Raw genomic sequence first — 24,574 nt, 5'->3', positions numbered from 1 at the left:
AGGGAAGGTGATAACATAATGAAATCCAAAAAGAAAAGAATTCACACTGCTGCAATGTTGGGTAGATGAAACTATATGAAAGAAAACCATTTTGGAGGTGAAAGAGAAAGAATCTCTGAATTGTGCTAATTTTATTAAAAGGAGCAAAATATTACAGATGCTGTAAGTCCCCAAAGATGAATGTGGCTCCAGACGCTGGAAATTTTTCTTCAAGGCCAGAGCATGGAATTTAAAGTATCAAACAGACTCAAGAGCTCAAACTCAAGAGGAAGAAAATGATGGGCCTCAGCTGAGGGAATCTGCTGTGAAAGAAGTACAGAGTAAATACTGAGACTTACCTGGGACCAACAAGTGGTTACAGGAAAAGCATTACAGAGATACCCAAAACCCAGCAGATAATTTAGCTGTGGGACTACAGGTGAAACTGTCAGCAGCAACTACACAGGCTAGGAATAAAGAATGGGAAGTAAGGTTTGTTACTGTCTCAACCCCTCCCAAGATAAAGTGTTCAGTGTGTTGTGTTCTCAGACTCTTGGTATGCTCAGCTTGCAAACAGGTTTGGTTTGTAATTACTAACTTTTTAATAGTTTTCTCATTTAGTTTGCAATGAACTCTGTAGAGTGTTTGCCCTATGAACATTTGGGTATATGTTGTGTATGCTTGACTGTGATTATTATGCCATATAGCATATATCCACTTTAAGGAGTGAGATGTATACTTGGTCTGGCTAGATTTGTTTTTAAGCATGCATGCAAAATCCCAAGTACACTAAAACAAGTAGCAATACCTCCTCAGGCCTGCCACTCAGTACCCAAGAAACTAGCACATACTGTCTATAAACTATAGTAAAAGTCCTATTAAGAAATGTAAATGACACTTCATTCCTGATGTAGTTCCTGTATATTGAAATCAAAATCCCCACTGCAGCTCTTTTTATGCTATTTAAAGAGCTTGATGGTTGTGCTTCGTAGTGAAAAGAGCGGTGTTCTGAGGTGGCCTATTTAGTGGTGTTCTGAGGTCAGATCAGGTAGCAGAGCTTATTGTCTTTATGACATACAGGCAGTGTAACCTCTGCCTATTTATTTACTTAAAACTGAATATTGTAATGAGTAATTTGCTGTTTCTTTGGATGATTTAATTGAAAACAGATGGACAAGGTTTAAAAAGGCCCTCAGTAAATCAGGCTCTTCCAGCTATTTATGTCACACTAATATAAATGAGAATTAGTTCAGTGTCTGTTCTTTCCAGGAATCTTTAGGCTGTCTGGAATAGTGCAGAAATAGGAGAATTAATAGAATGACAGTTTGCTTGCTTGGGTCAGTATTCTTAGAAATCTTTTCATCAGTCTTTTCAAGGGGGTGATAGAGATACAGAAGCACACTACTGAAAATACTGTATAGAATAGTTTAAACCAGAGTTCTTTTTGGGAGCTATAGGACATTGAGAAATCCAACTAGCCATTAGTTGTGTAATACCCTGTGTCAAATTCTAAACGGGATGTGGAAAAGAGATGCTTTTGGAGACAGGATTTGAATTGTTGGATTTTGGAGTTGAAGAAATGGATTAGCAGCCAAGCTAGGTCATGTAAATGACTACAGACACATGAATGTCAGCATTGTAGGATATCTTTGCACATAGCTGGTGGGAGATTTCCTCTAGGACTTGGTAATGCTACCACATGAGGAAGATAGTGAAAGACCATATAAGCCTTTTTACACCTTAAGTCTACACTAAGTGTTTTGTGGCTTTTGTTTCCAGGAAGCAATCACTATTCCTAGGCATGAATTTTGGACAATGACTACCTGTAGCTGTTGCAGCATGAAACTTCAAAACAACCAGATTGGGCGAGAGGCCCTTCTGCTCTCCTTATGGTGGCTACAGTGGCTTTGCCTACTTCTGCACCACCTTGGAGCTGCAGTGGTGACAACATATCCTCAGGCACTCATCCAAGCTTGAGCTCCACAGTGTCTGGATCTGAGCCTCTCTCTAATGAAATCAGTACATAAAAAGTATTTAGCAAAAAAGAAGTTGGCACTTTCTGGAAGCGTTTGAGGAACTTGTCATCTGTCTCCTTGGCACTGTCATTGAGATACTGTGCACGTGTCACTTTATAGACCTTCTCATTGGAGGCACTGATGTCAGTACTGATGGACTTCAAAGGTGTACCTGAAGTTCCAGCCAAAGCAGTGCATCAATCTTGCAGCAAGGAGGCACGGCTGCTGGGATTTAGATATGTAAAACCTCATTAGCCAGGCCATAAAACTTCTGCTTGCTCTGCAAACAAGGATGTCTTTCAAGTGCTCAGCAAATAAGTTAGGAAAAAATAATCTTTCAGCCCTACCATTGGTTTTAAGCTACCAGAGGCAAGCAGCTAATGCTGGGCCTCTTTCTGTGTAGCTGAAATCAGTGAGACCTTTACACTAAAACTTAGCAGTGAGAGCTGTTTTTTTTTCTCCAAGTTTTCCTCCATGTGCTGAATTGCTGTTTGCTAAGGATGTCTTAAATACAAATGGTTGAAGCTTCAAAAGTAGGAAACGCTAATGCAGTCTTAATTGCAGCTCCCTGATTCTGCAAAGGAATCTGGGAAAATGCGTTTGTCCAGTTAGATTAGGTTCAGCTGTTAGTCTGTGTTTGGAAGATGACAACCCTGGCATCCCAGAATGGCTGGGCATTGTGCAGTGCCACAGTAAGACCCAGCACCCCTGGAGATCAGCATGAAATTTGCCATCAGCTTACACTATGGCGGTTTTAAAACACACATGTGGGCTGCCCAGCAGCTATGGTGTTGGAGAAGTCTTACTGAGTTCTGCTTGCTGTAACTTCATAGTCAGCACTTGTAGCCATCCATTTGCTGAAATTAAAAAAAACGGGCAAGCAAATTTGGCAACACACTGATACTTCATCGTGTTCTACTGTGACCTATTTCTTTACTCATCCCCAGCTTCATAATGATGTTTTGTCAGGCCTTTGGGTGAGTGCTGTCTTCTACTACTGCTCCCCAGTTGGGCTCAGCAGCTCTGCTCCTGGTTTTGCATTCTGCAAGGCACAGGATCCATAAATATTTAGTTCCCACAGGTACCCGTGAGAGGAAAACCAGCTGCAGGAAAATGAGGCATCCTTCTATGCTAAAAACAAAGTATCTGAAGCTTTTTCAAGGCCTTGTTTGGCAAGGCACCTATACACATGCTTCATTTCAGGAGCAGCTTCATTGATTTCTCTTGCATGCCTGAGGTTATACTCGTGATTAAGTCTTTTCCTTAATCTCTGGTTCTCTGGCCAGATCATCTGATAAAGATCTTTTACAGAAAGCCACAGAGCCCCTGTGAGAAGGCATCCTCCTAGGTATGCATGCATTGGTGTTTGGATCCACGTTTGCTTGCATCCTTAATGGGCTGTAATGCACTATGAAAACTGGGAATAGGATACTGCATTGCCAGCATCCATAAAGCTCTCTGGAATGAAAAGTCCTGAGACTAGTGTGAGCATTGCAACAATAGTATTTGTTCTCCTGCAAGAATGTTAACAGAGAAAAAAGGAGGTTGTGCCTTGTAGAGTTTAATTGATTGGGCTGTTTGGCAAGCTAGGTGATAAATCACATAAATTAGGAGTCTTGAGAGCCAGCTACTGCCAGATATTCTTCTGTTCTGTGCCTCCAGCAGCACTGCAGTGATACTAGTATGGGCAGCGAGTTCTGCAGGCTTTTACTAATAGAAATAAATTGCAGCACTGAACAATCCAAATGAAAATAAGATGGAAGAATTACTCTGAGGCCTATTTCCATCTCCTCTAAATATGAATATCAAGAACAGACTGGGTGATAGTTGTGACTTTTTTGTGATTCACCACCCTAGGATGTTAAAAGCTATTTATCTACTTACCTACTAGTAAACGTAGATCTCGGCTGGCCAGGACTCCCATTGTCAAAGCTGTTGTACATGTGGATTTCTATGAGCATCTTCCTTTTCCAGTAGAACATTTTTCTATGACTAATTCTGGGATTTTTTATATTTGTCCAGGATTTCCAAATACCTGGCAATCCTGGACACATCTCTTGATTCTGTGCAGGCTTGTGATCATATGTGATGATTGCATCTCATCCAAGAAGCATCATGCATTCAGCATGCTGGTCTGCTCCTGCACAGTAGATACAGCACAATAGGAATGTGTTTGGCTTACTCTGTGTGCACCACATACCCGAACATTGTCAGCAGCCATCAAACTTTTTGCTTATTTGATCAACACATTCAGCAAGTCCAGGGAATTCTTGTATAGACTTTTACAGCACGTGCGTGCACTGTAGGAAAGCAGAGGCGTTCTGCATGTCTACCATATTATGTATACGGACATATTTCAGCTGTGAAAGGTAGCGCTGCCATTATGCAGAATTCTATACAGTCCCACAGTGATTTGCAGTTTGAAAGGCAGGGTCAAGAATGCAACTGAAACAGGAAAGGGGAGTCAGAGTAATCTTATAAAGATCCGTGATTGAATTATTGTTTTAAAGTTGTTCTACTTTGTTGTGTCTTCCACCATTTCAAGGCCACAGTGGGGTTTTGATAGCTTTGATGGAAGTCACTTTGCATTATCCCATTATTTTTAATTATGTCCATAACTTTTCTGTTTGGTAGTTTGTTCCATTATCATCAATAGAAAAATAAATGATACATGGGGATTACTCATCGGAGGAGAAAAAGTGAGGGACTGAGTCTTTGCAATAGGTCTAAAAGTGCAAAATTAGAGTTTTGAGCTGAACTTTCTAAAAATGGGGTGAGAGCTCTGGAAACAAAGAAAGATGTAAAAATACTCTGAAAGGTATAAAAATAATTGGGATTCCCTGGCCAGCTTTGCATTTCTGTGAACACGGGTTATAGAGAGGAGGCCAGAAGCCCACCATTCGTTATGCAGTGTGTAGCATCCATTTAATGGCTGATTTCCAAAAAGGGGTTGCTTTTGGAAGATGCTAGACAACAATGTCCTGGTTTCACCCTGTTCATCCAGTGCATAATCTGAAGATTTACTAGCTCTGGCTTGCCTTTAACTGGCCACCTGCCCTGTGCCTGATATCCGGCTGGGTGACTGGCATGGGTGGAGCTGTGGAGTGAGCCAGAACTTCATCGTGTGGTTGAATTTACTTCATTGCACACAGTTAGTGGGTCTGCTCCTACAGGGGCTTCTGAATTAGATTAAAATATACCAGCATGGTGAAGTCATTTGTTGGTATTCCGCACTTAATGTCTTCTTTACATCAGCAGCTGCCTTTGTACTTCAGACAACACCATCCGAGTTGAAAAGCTCAAGCAACAGTTACTTAAGCAGGTAAAATGTGTGGACTTTTTTTCTCCATCATGGTTTGGTTGGCTTTTGGCATTTTTAGTTGCTACTCGAAATAGGATTCTTTCAAACTGCAGTTGATTTGCTGTGATAAGACTGGGGGGGTCCTTACCTTTGAGCACTAAACTGCAGATAACGTTTGGTGTTCTGGTGTTCTCCCTGTAGAACAGTGGAAGTTTTTTAAATCTAAGTCCTCAAAACCTCTTGTTCTCACTCAGGCCATTAGGGTGTCTTATAAGACTCAGAAACTGCAGTGTGACATCTTTCGTGTGTTTCTTTCTTAAGCTAATGTTACCTGAAACAGAAATAATGCTAAAGCCGTTATAGTTTCATTCAGTGAATGCTACTCCTGGTATCAGAGTCACAATTCTAGGTGAGACAAGAATAAGAATTATCGATTACTTCTGTTTCTAGCAATGGCATAAATTTGTATAAAAATGTTAAGATTTTTTTATGTATTTATTCCCCCAAAGATTTAAAATATTTTTATTCCCAAATATTTATGCATCTTCTTCAGTGGTTGCATTGTGAAGTCATATTAATGTGGGTTTTCACTACACCCAGCAACAGCAGCTCTGGATAATAGAAACAAGGACTTACCTCTAATCTCATAGCACTGACCTTAGCTACCTGCTGGAGAGCTATCTGAAGGGAGCAGAAGCTTTCCATTGGCTTTATGATCCCATGGCAATAGCTGTAAGAATGCACTGCTTGACTGAGCAAGTTCACAGATGACAGATGGCTCAGGGGCCTGGAAAGCACATGTCTGTCAGATTTCTCACATCATGTAAGACTCGCACTACTACGTGACACGTCCCCTCCTCAGGACTGTCTCTGTGCATGCACCAGTGCCACAGTGATCAGAAACAAGCAGTGTAACCAGGTGTACACCCCTGTCATCTAGCATTGGGTGTCAGTCTTGTGCGTTGTCACCTAAGTCAAAAGCAAAAAGCCTGCAGCTATTGTCCATTTTATTTCCAACAGACTTCATTTATCTCCTGCTGAAACCATTAGCAACCTTGCCAGCAGTTTCAGCTGGTAATGCCAGGACCTTAAAATGAGAGGAAACAAAACCCAGCACTTGCACCTTAAAGTGGCCTGGCTCGCTGCCTTGTAATGAGTAAGAGCTCTCATTTGTGTTGACCTAATGGTGGTCCCTGTAAAAAGCAATGAGTTGAACTACCACTACATCATGATGAAGAGGTCTCTTCAAACATAAATCCAAACATCTCCTTTTGAGTCTTTAGTGGATGATGGTGTTTGCCACAGCAGACTGTTTGCCTACGGAGCTTTTTTCTTGCATTGGCTAAAAGCCAGTTCAATTCAAACAGGCTCAGACTTTAGAGTGATGGAGATGCTGTGTCGAAAGAAAGGAGAATGTTGACAAAACACTCATTTTTAGTCATGGTTCTCCACTGAAAAAAAGCTGATAAAAATTTTACCTAAGCACTGACTGCAAAGCCGTCTATGTGCAAAGCCATCATTTAAAATCTGAAGCAGCCCTGGCTTCCTACATTGTTCCTGGCCCCCTCTAATACAGTATTCCTTCTTACAAGGAAAAGCTACATTCCTTGTTCCTATCTTCTTTAAAGCAGATCAGAGGGTGGATGTGGTTTATGATAGAATTCCTTGCAACATTCTTTGAGGGAGATGTTGCATTTTTTCCAAACCCTAGGTTTCTGGTCTAGGCTGAAGAACCAAGAACTGACGTTGGTAATGAGGTGATGGAGGAGGGGAAAGATATGGGTCCTACTGCATGATTTTAGTTCTTCTCAGTATTATTGGATTGATTAATTAATTTCCTTATCAAATAGAACATATTTTACACTACAAATTTTTGCCGAATTTTCTGTTGCTAAAAGACTGCAGGAAGACTTCAGGAGGAGCTGAAGTTACTCAATTGCTGCTCTAACTGCTGAATCGGTCAAATGTTTTCAGAGGTGAACTTTTGATAAAATTTTGACATTCTAACTTTTGAGCAATTTCTTCCAGCATCTACACAGGCTTTCTTAGGGTTTGTCATGATGAACTTCGCAGGAGCTATGCCTTTCCCTCTGAGATGCAGCATGCCTAAATGGCATGCTAATGGCACTTGATCCATGGTCATCTTGGTCTCAGAAGGAAGAAGTCAAACTACTGTCTTCACCAAAAATAACCAACTACTAAAAGTAACAGACAGTGGAATAAAGTGAATTAGATTAAAAAATAAATTCGGTTATCCAAAGTGTTGCAGTACTGGAAATAGATTTTAGAAAGCATTGTGGTTATATTATAAGGACAGAAATATATAAGGCAGATGTGATTGTTCCTATCAAACCATTGCATTTAGAAAGATTTTGTCAATATGTTTGCAATATGTAACAGTCAAGAGTGTTTAACTAGAGTTGTGGAAATACATCACTTTGCCCTTTAGTGGCATACTCAGTAGGAATTAATGCCCAGGGGAACAGCTCATTGTCAATGAGTACCTTACTCAAATGAAAAATAAAACCCATCAATTCTGTAATTAATCCAAAAGATTTCCGTGTTTGTCTTGGGAGGAGCAATAAACAGTGGGCAAAGAAAACCATCTCCATCTGGAAGAAAGGGAGCAATGACCATTTTGACAGCAAAGGAGTACCTCTGCTTTTCACGGATACCACAGTCAGATTCCAGGCAGAAAGGAAGATCCCTCTGCTAGTTATTCACAGGACAGAAATTTATTTGCAAAGCACTTGGGAGCTGCAAATGAGGCACAGAAACACCAAGCTTTTGTACAGGTAACACTCTGCTTTTCAGAGTGACAGAGGTTTGTTTTCTTCCCGCACCGCTGTATAGAGCGTTGACCATCACCACCTTGGGAGCTGATGGCATTTCGCTCACCCCATCATGACACAAGTATTGTTCCTTCCACCTGTTGCACCCTGTCAGTAAATCCTTACGTCCTACAATGTCTGGCACTATCAGCGATGATACTGTTGTTTTCACTTAAGTACTAAATAATAATCTCTTCTGTGGTTTGTGAAGCCTTCATGGCATCCCCCAGCCTGTGCTGCACTCTGTAAATGAATGTAACGCTTGTAACTACCAGTGACAAACAGATGTTAGGTCATGGCTCATCTCTCTCATTAAGGCAATTAGTGACCTGTACAAGATGATCGGTCAGGGGATCTATCCATCTCGACATCGGTGTCTGGTTGCCTGCACCGCTGTTTATAGTCCCGTTCGTAATTTCTCCCTTTCCTGTTCATTATTATTATTATTATCCAAAGTGCCTTTTTGCTTCTGTTAGCAAAACCAGAATCCCCCATGCCCCAGTTTTAGCAGCTAATGTCCACAATAGGGGCAACTGATCCAGCACAGGAGTTAAATATAACCGTGTCTAGTGCAAGGAGAAGATTTAATGGGAAATGGTTGTCATTCTTTCTTCCTAAAGGCACGGGAAGGGGGGGGGGGGGGGGGGGGAGAGAGAGAGAGGGAGACGTACACACATAGACACACACGCATCCCACCGCGAAGGAAGAGGCAGAGAGCAGGCAAGGCAGAGAGGGAGCGAGGGTAGAGACAGAGATCCCCAAAGCAGCCCTGCGCCTCTGAGGTGGAAGCTGCCAGGGCACAGCCAGCATGTTGGTCCTCAGCCCGCTTGTCTGGGGATCTTACCTGCAGCTTGTCTTCTGCTTTGCTTTATCTCAGACTGCGTACGTTGACAATGTCTTCTCAGTTTCAGCAGGTAAATTGCTTTCAGTCTCGTTACTTTTTCTTGCTTAGAGCTCTCTGCACTTTGATTCTTGCAGTCTCCAGTAACTGGGAACACAGGGGAAAAAGACAAGTAGTTGAAATTGTAGATCTTGGTGAAGGGATTTTGCACTACAGACCTGTTCTGCCACATGCCGGGATGTTTTGTTGCTTGGTTGTTTCTGCTTTTTTCTTTATAATCTCTGTTTTTAAACCCCTCCCTTCCCTTCCCCAGAAGAAATAACAGACAAGATCCTCGGCTGCTTTAAAATGCCTTTTTTCCATTGGCTTCTATGGTGCTGTGCTAATTCATGGATCTGGCCCAATTAGTATACTACTTGCATGTCTGCATGTTTCTTTCTATTTTGGATGAGTTTAGGTGGATTACAGGAAGGGAAAGAGAATGAATCTCAATGTATATCTGCTTCTATAAATAAAGCCCTGACTTCAATGAACGCTGCCAGAGTCCAACTGGATGTTAGCAGAATAAACATCATCTGGCTCTGGCAATGACACTAACAAATACTTGGATGACTTACATAGCAAACAAGAGCCCACTGCATGGAAAATCCCTGCTAGGCAAAGGCAAAACAAATTAGTTGTCAGCTGAGGCAGGGCCCTGGAAATCCCACTTAATAGATTTTACAGTTTCATCAGCAAGGTGTTCCTTTAGCCACGTTCTGTGCAAAGGAAGGGGAAAGCTGCCCAGAGCTCTGACTCCATCTCTCCTATGAGGAACTTGTACCAACTTAGGCAAATTGCTGTTTCCCACCTTCTTCCATATCTTGTCAACAGAGATGCTTTTGACTAACATCCTGAATTCCTTCAGTGTCAAATCTGAGATGGTTCAACTGAGATTGGTCAGGGTCAGCTATATCTACAGATCCCTCCTCCCCTGTGTCTTTCACATGAAGACAGTGCCCAAAAGGGTGCACATTTTAAGGGTATACATAAAATAAGCCTTAGACATGACGCTAAAGGCACACGGCCTTTCTCTCTCTCTGATCTCTGGTGTGACCACAGAGCCAGATGGTTTAATTCAGGGCATTTATAAGATAAGAGCATCAAGAGGGTAGCTTCTATGAGGTGACAGATTTCTGCACTAAGTTACAGAATGCATGGGTTTTTCTAAGGGTTTGGGTTTTTTTTAATCTTTTCAAATATGCAGAACCAGTACACTGTATTTCACTCCAAAGAGTCTGTCTGAACAGTCCATTCATTTAAAGATACTAAAATAATAAGATTCTGAGGGCCAAAAGAGTAATGCAGGTATCCTTTGGGGAAAAGCCCTATAGGATTTAGTAATGCAGCCATTATAGTCCTGTAGTCATTTCAGATAGCTTTTAAGATCGCATCTAGAGAAGCCTAATGTGTGAAGAAGTACATGCTTTGAAAAACAATTTAATCCATTCTTTCAGACTTTTAGGAACTAATATTTTTTTCTACTAGGCTCTGCAGGATGCTAAAGAGCATTTACATTTGTTACCATTTCTATTCAATTGGGTAGGCTTTTTCCGTTATGTTGAGATTAGTTCATGCTGAGGTACAGGCATTGTCAAGATTTGTTTTCACTCATATATTCCAAATTGCTTTGCAATAACACGTATGTTATTAGACCTTAAATTTATTTGGCACTTGTACGGGCCACCAAGTCAAACAAGAATGTCATGTATCCATCACCTGCATGAGCTGGACTTTCTCATATGGCACATACTTGTGTGTCTAGAGAAGCCATTTTAACTGTCCCCCTCAAAAAACAATTAACTTTCCCCCTTAGAAGGGGAAAAACTTATCTTCTCTGCTGAAACCATAGTAGAATAGGCAAATATGAAGGAAAATGCCAGGCTCTGCCCTTTGCACTAGAATATTTTCCATAGTGCAGCCCTGGAGCCTTGCCTGCAGGAGACCCCAGGGCTCCCCACACAGACTGCAGCCAGCCAGGAGCTTCTGGGTTTAGGCTTGGAGAAGGTGTGAACCTGATTGGGAAATCTGGTTGCCCATGTGGTGGTTTGGGCAGACTGCCACCCCATGCACAGCTCTGTGATAAAGCCCCACACCATGCTCTTCTGGCCAAGCCACTGGGAATCACCTTTATACCCAGCAAGCATTAGGAAGGCTTTTGTCACAAATGTATTATTAATGTTTACTTGATAATATGTGAACGAAACAGCATCGGGCGTATTCAGTCATAACCCCACAGCTGAAGGGCTGGATTAAGAGCCATACTTTGGAAGGCTGTTACATACCTGTGTGCCATTATTATTTGTTAATCAGGGCTATTTGGTATGAAAAATGATGTAATAAAAAATTCCTGCATTTTAAGAAATATCTCCTTAGAAAAAAGCTGATTGAAATCTCACAGCAGGTACAGGAGGTGAATTAATTCTCTTCAAATTCTCAGTTATTTTAATGGTTTCTGGAATGTTCTGTAACTGTCAGCTGTATCTGGCACCGGGATGTAATTTCCCATTTAAAGAATGGGTTTATCACTGTGCTTGCAAATTCTATAACTAATCACAGTTAACAGTGAGGATGTTCTTAAGGGACAACTTGTCTTTCTTGGGAAATGCATTTGGGTATTTTCCAGGTATGCCTGAAAACTTCTGGGCTAAAAGTACTTTAATTTCTGCATAGCAACAGGTCACATACAAAGAGGTTTACAGGTCACAAAGCAGTAACTGGAAGGCTGAGATAAACAACTGGTAAGGGGGAAACAGACTTGTCTTGTAGAATAATTGGGGAAAGAAAGTTAATCTGGATCTTTGTCTGTTTTGCTGCCAACTCCACCTTATATTCCCATCAGCCTCAAGCAACAGAGCATCCTTGTTTCTGGAAGTGTTTTCAATGTCACAGCAGCTCCAAAGAGTTGAGTCTTCTGGTATTGAAGCATCAATCCTAGAGGAAATACTTCAGGGAATAATACTATAGTATGCTCGAGCATGTTGCTGTGGTTCCACGTGGCAGTGAAGATCCCCAGGAATGGGTAGCTCAACCCTCCTGGAGACAGCAGGTTTCTTTTCAGGGTAACCACTTGTATCCCACCCTGATGCCACTGCATTTATGGTGTCAAAGCTCTGCTCTCTGAGGTTCCTGCACTGTGCACTTGAGGAGGTTGCACTCACATGATGTAAACCAGGCATGAAGTTTATACTAATCTTTAGCAGGGTTACATGAACCAGCCTGCACCTTGTAGGAACCAGCCTGAAGGGAGCCACCTTCCAAATTCAGGCAGCAGAAAGACACTCGTCCTCTCCCCTTCATTCCTTCTCCTCCCCTATGCAAATCACCCAGGCTGAAAGTTTCTGAGGTTTTGCAGAGATGGGAAAGTATTTAAATTACCAGAAACAGCTGGAGAATAAGAACAGTATCTTGATGCTTTGTATCTTGGCACACTCTGTGCTGCTCAACTAAGGGAAGAGGATGATTTTCATGTGTGAAAGAAACATCAGGAGAGACAAAACACAAAACCAAGTGGCTATTCCTGACACTGAAGGAATCAGGGTCCCGGCTGCTTTTCTGTAATATATGACTCTCACGTTTGTTTTAGGGTTTGTTTTAGGTTTTTTCCTCTAATGAAACACCCTGTAGGAGCTCTAAATATTGTTCAAAAGGACAGAAGAGATGTCAGGTGGATGATTTTGTTTCTAAAGAGAGCAATTGTAAACATTTGTTTATGAAAAATCACAAGGGAAAAAATTATCAGAGTGCTTGCAGGAGTAAGAAAGATTCAGAAGGGATTTAAAATGAGACCAAATGTAAACGGCAGAAGACTCTCACAGAGCCTGTTAAGAAAACAGCCCAAAGGTGTCTAGCAAGCAGAGATGAATCTTTGAGGGGCAAAAATATCAGCCCAGGAAAGGAAGCCTGGCTCTGCTCTGGAAAGTCAGCGTGGGCCCAGGAGGTGCCCAGCATCCTGACACTGTTGCTTAAGGGTTTTCTCGTGGAACACACGAGTAGGAAATCTTAGGCGGACTAAAATTCTTGGTGGAAATGAGCCCCTGGCAGAGGCTTCATTAGGAGAAGGCAAGCAGAGTACCGCTGGCCATAAAGCAAGGCAGTCCCCTGGTTGTGGGTCAGGCTAGGAAAAGGTCTTGGGGCTGAACTCTCTTCGGGCTGGGCATTTAATAGCTTTCTATCTATCTTGTTTGTGACTCACAGAAGCCTCTTTCAGTAGAGTATGTCTTCAGCTTGAGAGAAACAAATAACTTTGGGATAGGCCCAAATGAATGGCTAGAACAATAAACCAAAAAAGAGCAGCTGTACAGCGGTTAACCTTCGAAGAAGGTAGTTCCTGAACAGCCTCTGGGGAAAGGCTTGAACTGGTAGCAAAACAGCAGGCCAGTGTGGTGTGGTTGTTCTTGCTTTAAGTAAATGGGTCATTAAAATAAACACAGGTTAAAGAAGCACTTGATTTGTCTTTATCCATAGTTCCACCCCCTAGTAGAGATGACCTGTGACAATCACAGGCTGGGTTCCATGCTCAGGTCAATGCAGGTAATACTCAGGGATGAGACTACCTAAGGATTCATAGACCCTTGTGGCATATGGTGCAACACCTGTGCTGAGTCAAGTGTGAGCAGAGCAGCCACGCTGGTGCACAGCCTGTCCACGACCTTGTGCCTGCACCCAGCTTCATGTCGGGAAGGGCAAGGGGAAGAGCGATGCAAGTCACAATAGCAGAGGATCCTCAGGGCGTCCCATGAAGTTAGCAGTAGACCAGTGATTAGCAGCCCACTTGATCCTGTGGGTAAGAGACAAGGAAAGGCTATCAGAGGCAGTCAAGAAGGCTGTGGCATTTGCCTTGGAGCAGTAAATAAAAATCAGAAGACACAGCCACTGGTGAGGAAGCTGTAAACTATCCTTGAATACAGCTCTGGGTTTTGCATGCAGGACAGGAATGGGGGCTTCTGACCTGCTTGTGACATTACTGGATGACAAGGTGCTCAGCTTGTCAAAAAAGATTCAGTGACTATAATGAAAACTAAGGGAAAGGGTTCAGTGAAATGCTGCTTAAGGTATCATGAATGTTCACTTGCTCAAGAAAACGCATATCAAAGGACCACATGGTGTGTCCCTCCCCTGGGTTCCCCTGCTGCCTCTGACTGAATATAAAGGTGGACTTGTTTGGCTTCATGTGGTGAGCTGATGGGGGCAGAGGCATGCTGAAATACAGAAGGCGTGTTTCATACCTGGACTCCTGAAGTGCAGGAAGCTGGGACTGCACCGCTGGGCACCGCTTGTACGACAAGTAAGGCAGCTGTCCAGCCTGAGGCTGGGGAAGCTCCTCTGGAGACATAACCAAAGCAAAGCCAGTAGTTGTTTTGTGGTGAACAAGTTATCCACCTGCCAGGAACAGAGGTCAGGACAGGAGCTGAGGCAGTGCTTGCTTTCTTTCCAGCAAAGGAAGCAGTAACTGATCCGAAGGGTTTTCTATAACCTGTGAATGTTTCTGACAGCCAGCAGCAGGTCCAAAAGGGAACCTCAGGGCAAGGATGGGAGCTCCACTGACAAGCAATCCAAAGTGCTGAAAATCAGTTTATTCCCTATGTACTTGTAGACAGTTAGTGCCTGTAGACCTCTGCTCTAGTACAGACAGTTCATTTGTGGGTTTGTCAACGTTACCAAACCCCTGCGCAGGAAGGGAACAGTCTGTGACTTCGCATTTTAGCTTCCTTGGTTTTTACAGCCTGTTTCATATCGGATACAGAGACTCCCATTGCATAGGCTGTATTGGCACAGGAGCACCAGCAGCATGATTGCAGCAAAAGAAATTGTTAATCTTAGCTAAAACTATAGAAAAATATGATTTGTGTTTATGTGGGAGGAAGTTTGTTGTCAGGATAGGCCATGTATCCCTGCAGTCTTTAACTCAGTGCTAGAATAGAAAGTGATTGCAAAATCAGGGGGCACATTCAGCTGTCCTGCAATACTGGACTCACTCAGGACACATTCAGGAGACCTGCATCATGCTGCCCCTTAGCAACTAGAAGAGAACTGGGAAAACCCTTCAATTCCAGGGCTTTGAGAAAGATCAGAAATAGGCGAGAGATAAAAACCCCACAGGAGTTGACAGACCCCAAACTAGATGTGTTGTTTCTTCCCTTCTCTCCAAGGAATTGCTATTTTAACGGTGAAGGCATTGAGAGGATGCTTTCTATAGTCACACAGTTTTAATGGTGCAAAGGCATTTGGGCTGAGAAGATGGATATAGGGAGAACACAGAAGAGGACTGAGACTGTGGGGAAAAGAGAAAAGTAGCTATTAACAATTTTTCTCAGCAGCTAACAAGTGTGTATACATAAATACATGTGCCCAGGGAATGCACACAAGTAAAGGGAGATGCTTTATCTAAAGAAGGCAGTGCTACGACTTCAGTTTTCTTCTATCCAGGGAAAATGTTGATGGAGTTATTTTTTTTAGCTTCTTGAGACTACAAAGTTAATGACTTTTTACAATACCAAATCAGTGCAGAGTTATTTTTTGTGGAGGGTGGGAGAATAAAGTCAGCTGGGCTGAGAATCTGTCACAGCAAGGGAGTCATGAGGAATTAATCTAGTCCATGGTAGCACAGTCTCAAAGAGGAATTTGAAAGCCTACCTCTGAAGTGTTTCTGAGCACACAGCAACACCCACAGTCTCATAGGGATTGTCTGGGACTCTCTGAGCATACGGTGGAGCAACATCAAAGTCAAGTACATGTTTGATCTGTACCAGCACTGACAGATTACGATCTTGCAGTTGCAGAAGGGTGGCACTGGTGTCTCTCGGCTGTGTGGCTACTGATGTCACAGATAAAGTGGGAGAGGACTGTGCAGCAGTGAATGACATGTAGAAGTTTTGGGGCTGATGCAGCAGCCATCCTGCATTAATCTTTTCAATTTCAGGCTCTTCTACAGATCATAGAAGGTTCTTAGGCTTTATAAAGAGTATATATGTTACGCTGCTGGTATGACAAGCAGCTGAGTTTTTATAATCCAGCTCATAAAATGACTGAGATGAGATATTGTAGTTTACCAGAATGGAACTCTGTTTCTGGTATTGTAATTGACTTGTCTGTGGCTTTGGGGGAGTTACTTAACTTCTCTGTGCCTCAGTTTCTCATGCACTAAAGGGGAGCATATCGAGTTGCCAACATTGTGTAGCAGTGTCTAGAACTCCGGACATCTGCAAATGGAAGGCGATAGAAGGAAAATGGCACAAAATAGCCCTGTTGTGGTTGTAGGGATTTATAAGGCATGGGTTTATTTTATAAACCCATATAATAAACCACGTTACACCCATGACAGATTTTACTGGGATTTTCATGTTCTTGTGAAGTTGGCGTGCAGAACCTACCTGAGCAAACGCTTCTCTCTCTGTACTGACCTCCGCATTTTCCTACTGCAGGCAACCTGAGAGAACAGAATATAATCTTTTGGAATATGCACTGCCCTCATACATGCACGTGCACACAGATTAAACGTCTGAAATATTTGCATATAGGGAATAAAAGGCCTTTCCCTTGCTTAGAAATCTTGCATCTTGCCGTTTCTGCAGCGTTTTCTAAGGCTGTCCTGCAAAGATGCAGTCACCTATGGCTGCTGAGCCAGGCTGCGAGGGGCTCACTGGGGCCTCACTGCCCGTGAGCACATGGGAGGTGCTTGGAGATGCTGGGGGACGTGGGCTAAGTATTAGGTGGGGACATGGGACAGAGTGTCCTTGCTCCTCTGGCCGCGTGAATACCAAGATCCGCTGTCCAGGCAGTATGCCAGGGTCCTGCTATTGTCAAGCCTGTTGAACGTCGACTGATTTTAAATACTTTTATTTATTCATTTATTTGTTTGTTTGTTTTTTTGCTTATTTATTGTGACAGCTTCTGAGTGTGAGCCAGCTGCTGAAGTGCACATTACTGCTGCCACAGCCCATAGCCACTTTGGGGATTAAAAATGGAGTATTTTCAGATTTGTATGAGTTTTTCTTGGCTGAAAAGAGACTTGGAAAGTTTTCAGCTGGATTTGTTTACTTTTTTGTCAGAAAGATGGCGAATTATTTTCTCGTCAGCTTTTCTCTGTTCCTTAAATACTCTGAAGCCCCACTTCAAGCAAAAGGAAACCAGAAACAGGGGAGAGCTGCAGCTCTGTGTCTCATCCTGTAACTCCCAGGGGAGCTTCATGGGTCACCACCTCCTTCTCCAAGCAGACACCATTACCTAAGGTGTAGGGCTTGGTATACTTCTTTGGCACGTTTATGTTAGCAGGTTTATAGGGAAGGACATATTTAGCCTATCAACTGTAGGGTCTAAGTTCGAAAGTGTACTGAGAGATGCAGACCATCTGCCAACCTGACTGTTCAACCCAGCTCCAGACACGAGCTCTATTCTATGCTTCTGTTTAAATAAGGCACACTTTTGGTCAGAAAGCTTTGCAAAACATGTTTTAAAGAGGTGTGTATTGTGAATATGCTGCTTCATGTCTTTGGGGTTTTAAAGAAGAGCTTAGGTCCTGTTTCTGCTCTGTAAATAAAGTATTCTGACCTGTATGGCTCTCAAAAGGCGCCTTTGGCAGGCTCTTAAACTTTCCTAACTTAAAAGGAACATGTGCTATAGTAACCTTGCAATAGATGTACAGAAAGGCACCAGGTGGCTGTGGCCCCCTTCTTGCGAGAAAAGTAAGAGGAGCCTGAATGAATGACAACAAAGCAGATGAAAGCAGATGAAAGTCTCGGTTTCAGCTGTGACAAGCCCACAGTCATTAACTGGCTGGTCTGCCCAGCTTGTTTATTATTAATTCTGAGTGCCATCCAAGCAGGAGAAGCACCTGTGATGGGGTATCAGCCATCAGAGGTCCCCGTCTAGCAAAGCCCTGCCCATCACAAGCTGGGCAGGCCACCAGCACTGCTGTCAGGGTGACAAGCCTTTGGATAGCAGCTCAGCTTCCCGTCAGGGCTTGCTGGAAGAATGTGGTTGCAAATAGGAAGGGAAACACATGTTAAGTATCTCTTTCCTTCCATGCTTTTCCTCCTGACAGTTGGCCTACAGCTTTGTGATTCATAGAATCATAGAACAGTTAGGGTTGGAAAGGACCTTAAGATCATCAAGTTCCAACCCCCCTGCCATGGGCAGGGACACCTCACGGTAAACCATGTCACCCAAGGCTCCATCCAACCTGGCCTTGAACACTGCCAGGGATGGAGCATTCACCACTTCTCTGGGTAACCTGTTCCAGTGCCTCACCACCCTAACAGTAAAGAACTTCCTTATATCTAACCTGGACTTCCCCTGTTTGAGTTTGAACCCATTACCCCATGTCCTATCACTACAGTCTCTGATGAGGAGTTCCTCTCCAGCATCCTTGTATCCTCCAGATACTGGAAGGCTGCTATGAGGTCTCCCCGCAGCCTTCTCTTCTTCAGATTTTAAGGTAAAAAGTAACTGTCAGGGTTTATTTATGAGTTTTTTTCAATGAAATCCTATAAATCCAACTGAAACCCATGACAGAACTTCTCTGGTACCCCCACTGTAGTGTAGCTGAGGGGGTTTGAGGGTTGAAGGTCAGCTCTAGGATCAGCTCTAGGAGAGCTCAGACACTTCATATGAGCCCCATTCCAGAGTACTCAGCATGGGTGACGGCTTCTCTCTGACTCTGTCAGACCATCTCAGATAAGAGTTCCCAAACTTCAGCTATGGTCAGAAGCTAGCAGCCTGCAGGAGCAAAATGAAACATTGCAACAGCTTATCTAGAATATGTTATTTTATAAAGCAGCCATTGCCAGTATACCCATAGATATATATAGTTACTTTCTTGAACTACATTAATACATAGTGTGGACTGTAAAAATAGACTGAGTTTGAAAAGGGTACAGATTTTCTATTTTAAAGCTCACTATTATGATTTTTATGTTCTTTGAAAATATCTGTCACTTAGACAAGTCTTAGAAGGAGTTTTTCATTTTGTTTTCCTTCTCTTATTGAACACGGTCTTTGATACTGAAGTTGTTGACAGAGCAATTTCCATAGGAGATATGTAAACACACACTCTGTGTAGGCAGGGTCTTCATATTTCACAGAAAATTATGACAGTCCTATTCTTGGGCTAAGATTTTTTCCATTGATGGGGACTGGAGTATTCTGAAGCTGTGTTTAGCAAACAAAGCGAACCTGGAGCCTAAAAATATACATTGCATTTGCACAGGGCATGTAAGCCTGTCAAGGTAACCCTGTTGTGATATAAAACAAGCCAATACTAAACTGGTTTGTATGTCCTGGACCCATCGCAGTTACAAAATCTGTACCAATGGGATGTGGTGGTTATTGGAAGGTCAAATTATAGCAGTCATACCTGCAGTCATTCAGTGACCCGCTTTTTACTCTGTCTGCTGTCCTGTCACCTCTCATACCCTGGTCCTTGGGTCCAGGACCAGCCTTTTCTTAAATATTTGCTTTAAAAATACACCTTCCAGAGCATAGCCATGGTTAATGATGGAGGCCCTGGAATATTATCTGCCCACATAATTTATAATTGATATCTATCCTACATAATAGAAATTAGATACCTGATTTCAGACTATAAAGACTGAAATCAGTGGCTGTTTTGCTATGAACTTGGTTAGCTAGAGTGTTTTTCACGATAATCCTATTCCACAGAATTTCAGACTTTGCTGCTAAGAAAGAAAATCCAAACACTTTATAACCCAGGACTTGACTTTACTCATAAGGACATGATAAATTGAAACTATTAGGACTATAGATGTACATCTATATTTAATCTTTTTTTGTAAAATAATTAAAAGGCAACACTTTAATCTACTCCTTTTTAAAAAAAAAAGAAGTAGCAAGGCAACTGCAGTAACTAAAACCTTTTTCTACAGTGCCTGGTAGTGATCTCTTAGCAACTAAACCACATTGAGCCAGCTTTGATGTTCTTATTCTTATTGAACGATAACAATCCTATTGAATTTTAGCTAGATCCTAGCATCAAGTAATACTAAAACAGAGTCACGATATTGGAATATAGCCTAAAATAAAATAATAAGCACATTTTTGATCTGTTAAATTGCCAGCTGTCCATTGTTTCAGTAATATGCAATTTAGTCCCAATGCAATATGTTCAGATACAGTCCTGAAATTAAAAAAAAGACAGAAGCATGTGTAGTAAAAATTGAAGACCTTAGTTACAGCTGCATAAAATTGACTGAATTCAGGATAAGCCAATACAGAACTTAGCTCTACTTATCTTTCTATTTTATCGCTTGTGAGACTGGAGACGGGCAAACTCAAACCTTTGCTGCTTTTTAACAGGCATTGGCATATTCAGTATGTATTTAAATTTTTAAATTAAATAATATGGGTCTATTCTGAAAAAGAGTAGGCTTAGATTAGATATTAGGAAAAAATTCTTCACTATGAGGGTGGTGAGGCACTGGCACAGGTTGCCCAGAGATGCTGGCAGTGTTCAAGGCCAGGTTGGATGGGGTTTGGAGCAACCTGGTCTAGTGGAAGGTGTCCGTGCCTGTGGCAGGGGGTTGGAACTTCATGAGCTTTAAGGTCTCTCTCAACTTAAACCATTCTATGAGTCTATATTTTTTTTCATTATTATTATAAATCTTCTGCCTTTCTCTTAAATTTCAGTTTCTAGTTCAGTTTCAAACTTGTGAGCAAAAGTTGTGAAAGAGTCTTCATTATGGAACTTTTCAGACTTCAATTGACTCACCTCTCAAAGGTATCATCACAGATAGTTTTTTGTTAGAGAAAAATACCTGGATGACATAAACTATCCCTGAATGCTGCTGAATCAAATTCCTCTGGGCATGAACATTTTCTGTGCATCAGGACTGAGAAAATGCTGCCCTCATTAACAGCATAGGATGCTAGAACTGATATAATACATTTTCTGAGACATTTGAAAAATCTCAGAGTATCTCTGTCCCTTGGAAAATTTGTTTTACCTTGAGATGTGACCAATATCCAGCTTGTGATTAATTCGCACACAAATCCAGCAATTTTATCCAGTTTGCTTTCCTAGAAACTTAATTTAGGGATTTTCTATTAATACCAGATACTCCACCATAGGCTTTTCTTCCTGCTGTGTTTGGCTCTCTGCCACCCTTCAGTTCATTCCAGCTGCCATTTGCCGAAGCAAGAAACCAACAGACATAAATAAATGTTTGCTGTCCTTGGCAAAACCTTTGTAGAAGGCCCCCACTGTGATTAGAGATGTATTTCCCAAGGAGTAAATTGATGCAGAACACTCTCCCCCCAGTATAAATGCATCATCCTCATACCCTTTCTCTGTGAATCTTTGGTCACTGCTTCTCAGATTATTGATGGAAGTTTACCTCTTAGAAATGGTTGAATACACTGGTGAACACAACTGAGATCCTGCCTTACTGGTCAGCTGGTGACGAAGCTACAAGCTAAATCTGGCTTGCAGAGTATTTATTCTTAGGGATGATGCATGAATCAGGAATAAGGCAACCTGATTTCAGTCCCAGGGGAAATATAAGCAAATGTGCTGTAGAACAGCTTCCCACTCTTATCACACAAGTGCCTGAAACATTTTTTTTCACAGGGAATGTTAGTGGGCAACAGCACAGAGTTCCTGGTGGTATGCAGACTATAATGGGAATGAGAAGATGCTATTTCTAATAAACTTTTGGAAGAGGAGAGAGAAAGCAAGAAATACTTCTATTTTCTAGTGTTGCTTATCTGATATTTTCCCAAATAGCCACATTAAGAGCTTAAATCTCCACAGAGCCTTCCTTCAGCACAAGAAGGAACTTACAAACTTGAGGGACCATCTGGTTTCTTAAATCCCTGCTTGGATTACAGTGTTGCAATCAATGCACACAAGATGTAGGAAAACCCTGTGGCATGGAAACTCCTCTTAAGCTGTAAGAAATGTTTGTGGTGTTCAAGACAACCCATGAGTGTTTGTATTGAACAGATCTCCCTTGTTTGGAACAGAAGAAACAGCTCAACCTCAGAGCGTGCTGCCTCCTCATCCCTCCTCCACCGCCCCTGTTCCCACCACCATCCTTCAGGCATGGCTGGAACACTGTAAGTGTGACCCTGGAGCCTTTCTCTTTCTTTTACATGACTCTTTATATATGACAAAGACTGAAGCATCCTCTCAAGCACTGCTTCCTGGTGTCACTCAACAAACCTCTTTGATCTGGCTTTATTGATATGTCTCTGTTAGGAGAATCATTCACATCCCAGACTGTGGCTTGGAAGTGAATCTCAAATAGATCAAGGCATGAAATGAAGTAGGGTTTGTTCATGCAGTTAATTCAATTAACTTAAAATATTCTTATTCTGTTTTGGGAACTTACTTAGCAGAAGGCAATCCTGAACTCAGGGTAATGGCAATGCAATAAACCAAGTAAGGACAGAAAGGCAATTTTTCATCCCACACAATGATTTCAGGGTGTATGTTATTTATGTGTCCTGGTTTAAATCACATTTGCCTTATCCAGCAGGTGAAATGAAGGTCCCAAAATCCTCCAATGGAATCTATTCCCACCATTTCATTTTGCAGAAACACAGACATGTTTGAGCTGCTGTATGCAATTTTCACTCACCCACCTATGCACATATCTGCTCTACATGATACGTACCTATATGCATGTTAACATACGCAGCATACAGGACACTATGGGTATGTTTGCCCGGTTACTGTTATTACTACGGTCTGTTAACTCTGATGTATTTTCCACCCCAACATTAAGAATTTTTCTACCTACTCCATAATTTCTTTTTCTTAATTCTACTATTCATTTACCATATGCAAATACTGCAATTATTGCTACTGGCATAGAAATAATTGTTAGCAAGAACTAACCCAAGAAAAAATACAGTGTAAGATTCTCCATTGCCTTCAGAGAGATAAGGATTGAGCCCAGGCTGCTGTTTCCACCAGACCAAAATCTGGTTGCTTCCGTCTTCCTGATCCCCTCCCTGTGCCTTAATGTCCGTAGAAAGGAGACCCAGAGACAAGATTTCCTTAGGAATGTGGCATACTCCTTCACTGAGGATGAGGTTGGGACCAGGGCCCTGAGATTTCCCCACACAGCCCAGAGAGTAATCAGCATAAATTCACCCTTCACATCATCCCCCTTATGTGAGGGAGAGAATAAGACTAGTTACTATGAGGGTGGGAGCCACGTGAATTCACTATGAACTTTGTGCTTTGGAGTCTCTAGCTGGAACTTTTCTGGAGACCGGCTTTTTGCTGGGAAGCTGAAGATCAGTTTTGTTAATCTGGTGTTTCTGGCTCAGTGTTAGTCTACATTTCCAGGGGATATCACTTCTGTCACAAGCCATAAGGCAGTTTACTCATACAATCCTAATTTTTAAGCCAAAAGATTAAGCTTTTGTTGCTTATCAAAGACATCTGCTCTGGTCTGGAGTGAATGAAAGCCTATGGGCTGGTGTCTTCTGGATCGAAGTTCACACTGCCTATACCCTCGCTGAGCATAGTCTCTTTTATTAGAGCAAAGATGCTATTTTTGGAGAGATGCAGATACATGTGAAGTGGAACAGAGAGAGCAGGGTCAGGTCTAAGAATAGGCCAGGATCCCATGCTGGCTCTAAAAGGCGTATGGCAGCCCGGCTGCCATGTGCCTCTGGGAGAGGAGGAGGAGGAAGTGTGGGGCAGGACACTATGCTGAAGTGCTAATGTTCACACGTGTGAAGTTAACCTTGTGACAAACCCTGGGCTTCTCCCTAAGGGGGCAGATAAACTCTCCTGGGGCTGTAGCATTTTGTGGTACTTTTCTTACTGCATTTCTCCAACAGGCTACGTATGGCTGCATATTCACTCCTATGTTTTATTTTATGTAGAAACTCCTTTCCCTGGATATGAAAGAGTTGTGTCAGGAGCACCCGATAATACAGGCTCCCTCTCTGCCTAAATCATATTGCCCTGCAGGGCCACCTGGCCCCCAGGTGAGTGATGCCCTTATGATTAAACCACATGTTCTCTCACTTGCTCCTAGGTCCTTACAAAGCTGTAAAACATCTGCAAATGCTTTTTGCCTCTTAATAAACATATCAAGCTCTAGCTTAATCTCATAGTGACATGACTATGCATAAATCATATAGGCATTCTACACTATGCTCTCATCTCTGCCTTGTGTACTCTGGTTTCAAGTTCACTCTTAGTTTGTTGTGGAGTTTTATTGTGGGTAGCACCCATCAAAAATCACAGAGGTGCAATCGCTTCCTTCAGAGGCTCTTGTTACTTTTCTCTTTTGTCCTTCTGTTGTCCTTCATGTGAGCCTGTAAATGGATGCACAAAAAGTGCAATGAACTTGCATATTAGTGGAGTACATCCCTGTGATTGCAAACACCTACAGGAAACATAAAAGACAAGGAAAGGCTTTAGGACGGCAGTGGTATGGGATCCAGGAGATGTGGATGTGGTCTAGCATGACCTCCAACATCTCTGCCTTGGATGTGCTGGGTAGCCCTGGGCCATTCTTTTTGACCTCCCATTTCATTCTGTACAATTTGTATGTTCAGAAATGTTCTGAGTGAGGTCAGAAATCTTCCA

At 42.3% G+C, this 24,574-nt stretch overlaps 2 protein-coding genes across 5 annotated transcripts in view; one reads left to right on the top strand and one right to left on the bottom strand.

Annotated features, from left to right (window-relative positions):
• Positions 1-24,574, bottom strand: part of WIPF3 (WAS/WASL interacting protein family member 3) — a 303,238-nt gene that overhangs the window by 125,711 nt on the left and 152,953 nt on the right. The window lies entirely within an intron of this gene.
• The window catches only part of COLQ (collagen like tail subunit of asymmetric acetylcholinesterase), a 42,360-nt gene continuing 26,336 nt past the window's right edge, over positions 8,551-24,574 (top strand). For both annotated transcript variants that reach the window (XM_061464869.1, XM_061464867.1), the window contains exons 1-3: positions 8,551-9,040; positions 21,965-22,077; positions 23,863-23,967. In XM_061464869.1, coding sequence (XP_061320853.1) covers positions 8,935-9,040; positions 21,965-22,077; positions 23,863-23,967 — 324 coding nt within the window. In that variant the 5' untranslated portion in view covers positions 8,551-8,934. The remainder of the gene's footprint in view (positions 9,041-21,964; positions 22,078-23,862; positions 23,968-24,574) is intronic.

Source organism: Pezoporus flaviventris, unplaced genomic scaffold (genome assembly GCF_033815535.1).
Source record: "Pezoporus flaviventris isolate CSIRO_AGI_PZ_B2104156 unplaced genomic scaffold, CSIRO_AGI_Pfla_v1 ptg000037l, whole genome shotgun sequence".
NCBI lineage: Eukaryota > Metazoa > Chordata > Aves > Psittaciformes > Psittacidae > Pezoporus > Pezoporus flaviventris.
Note: the sequence above shows the minus strand (reverse complement) of the source record. Positions and strands in the feature narration are given on the sequence as shown.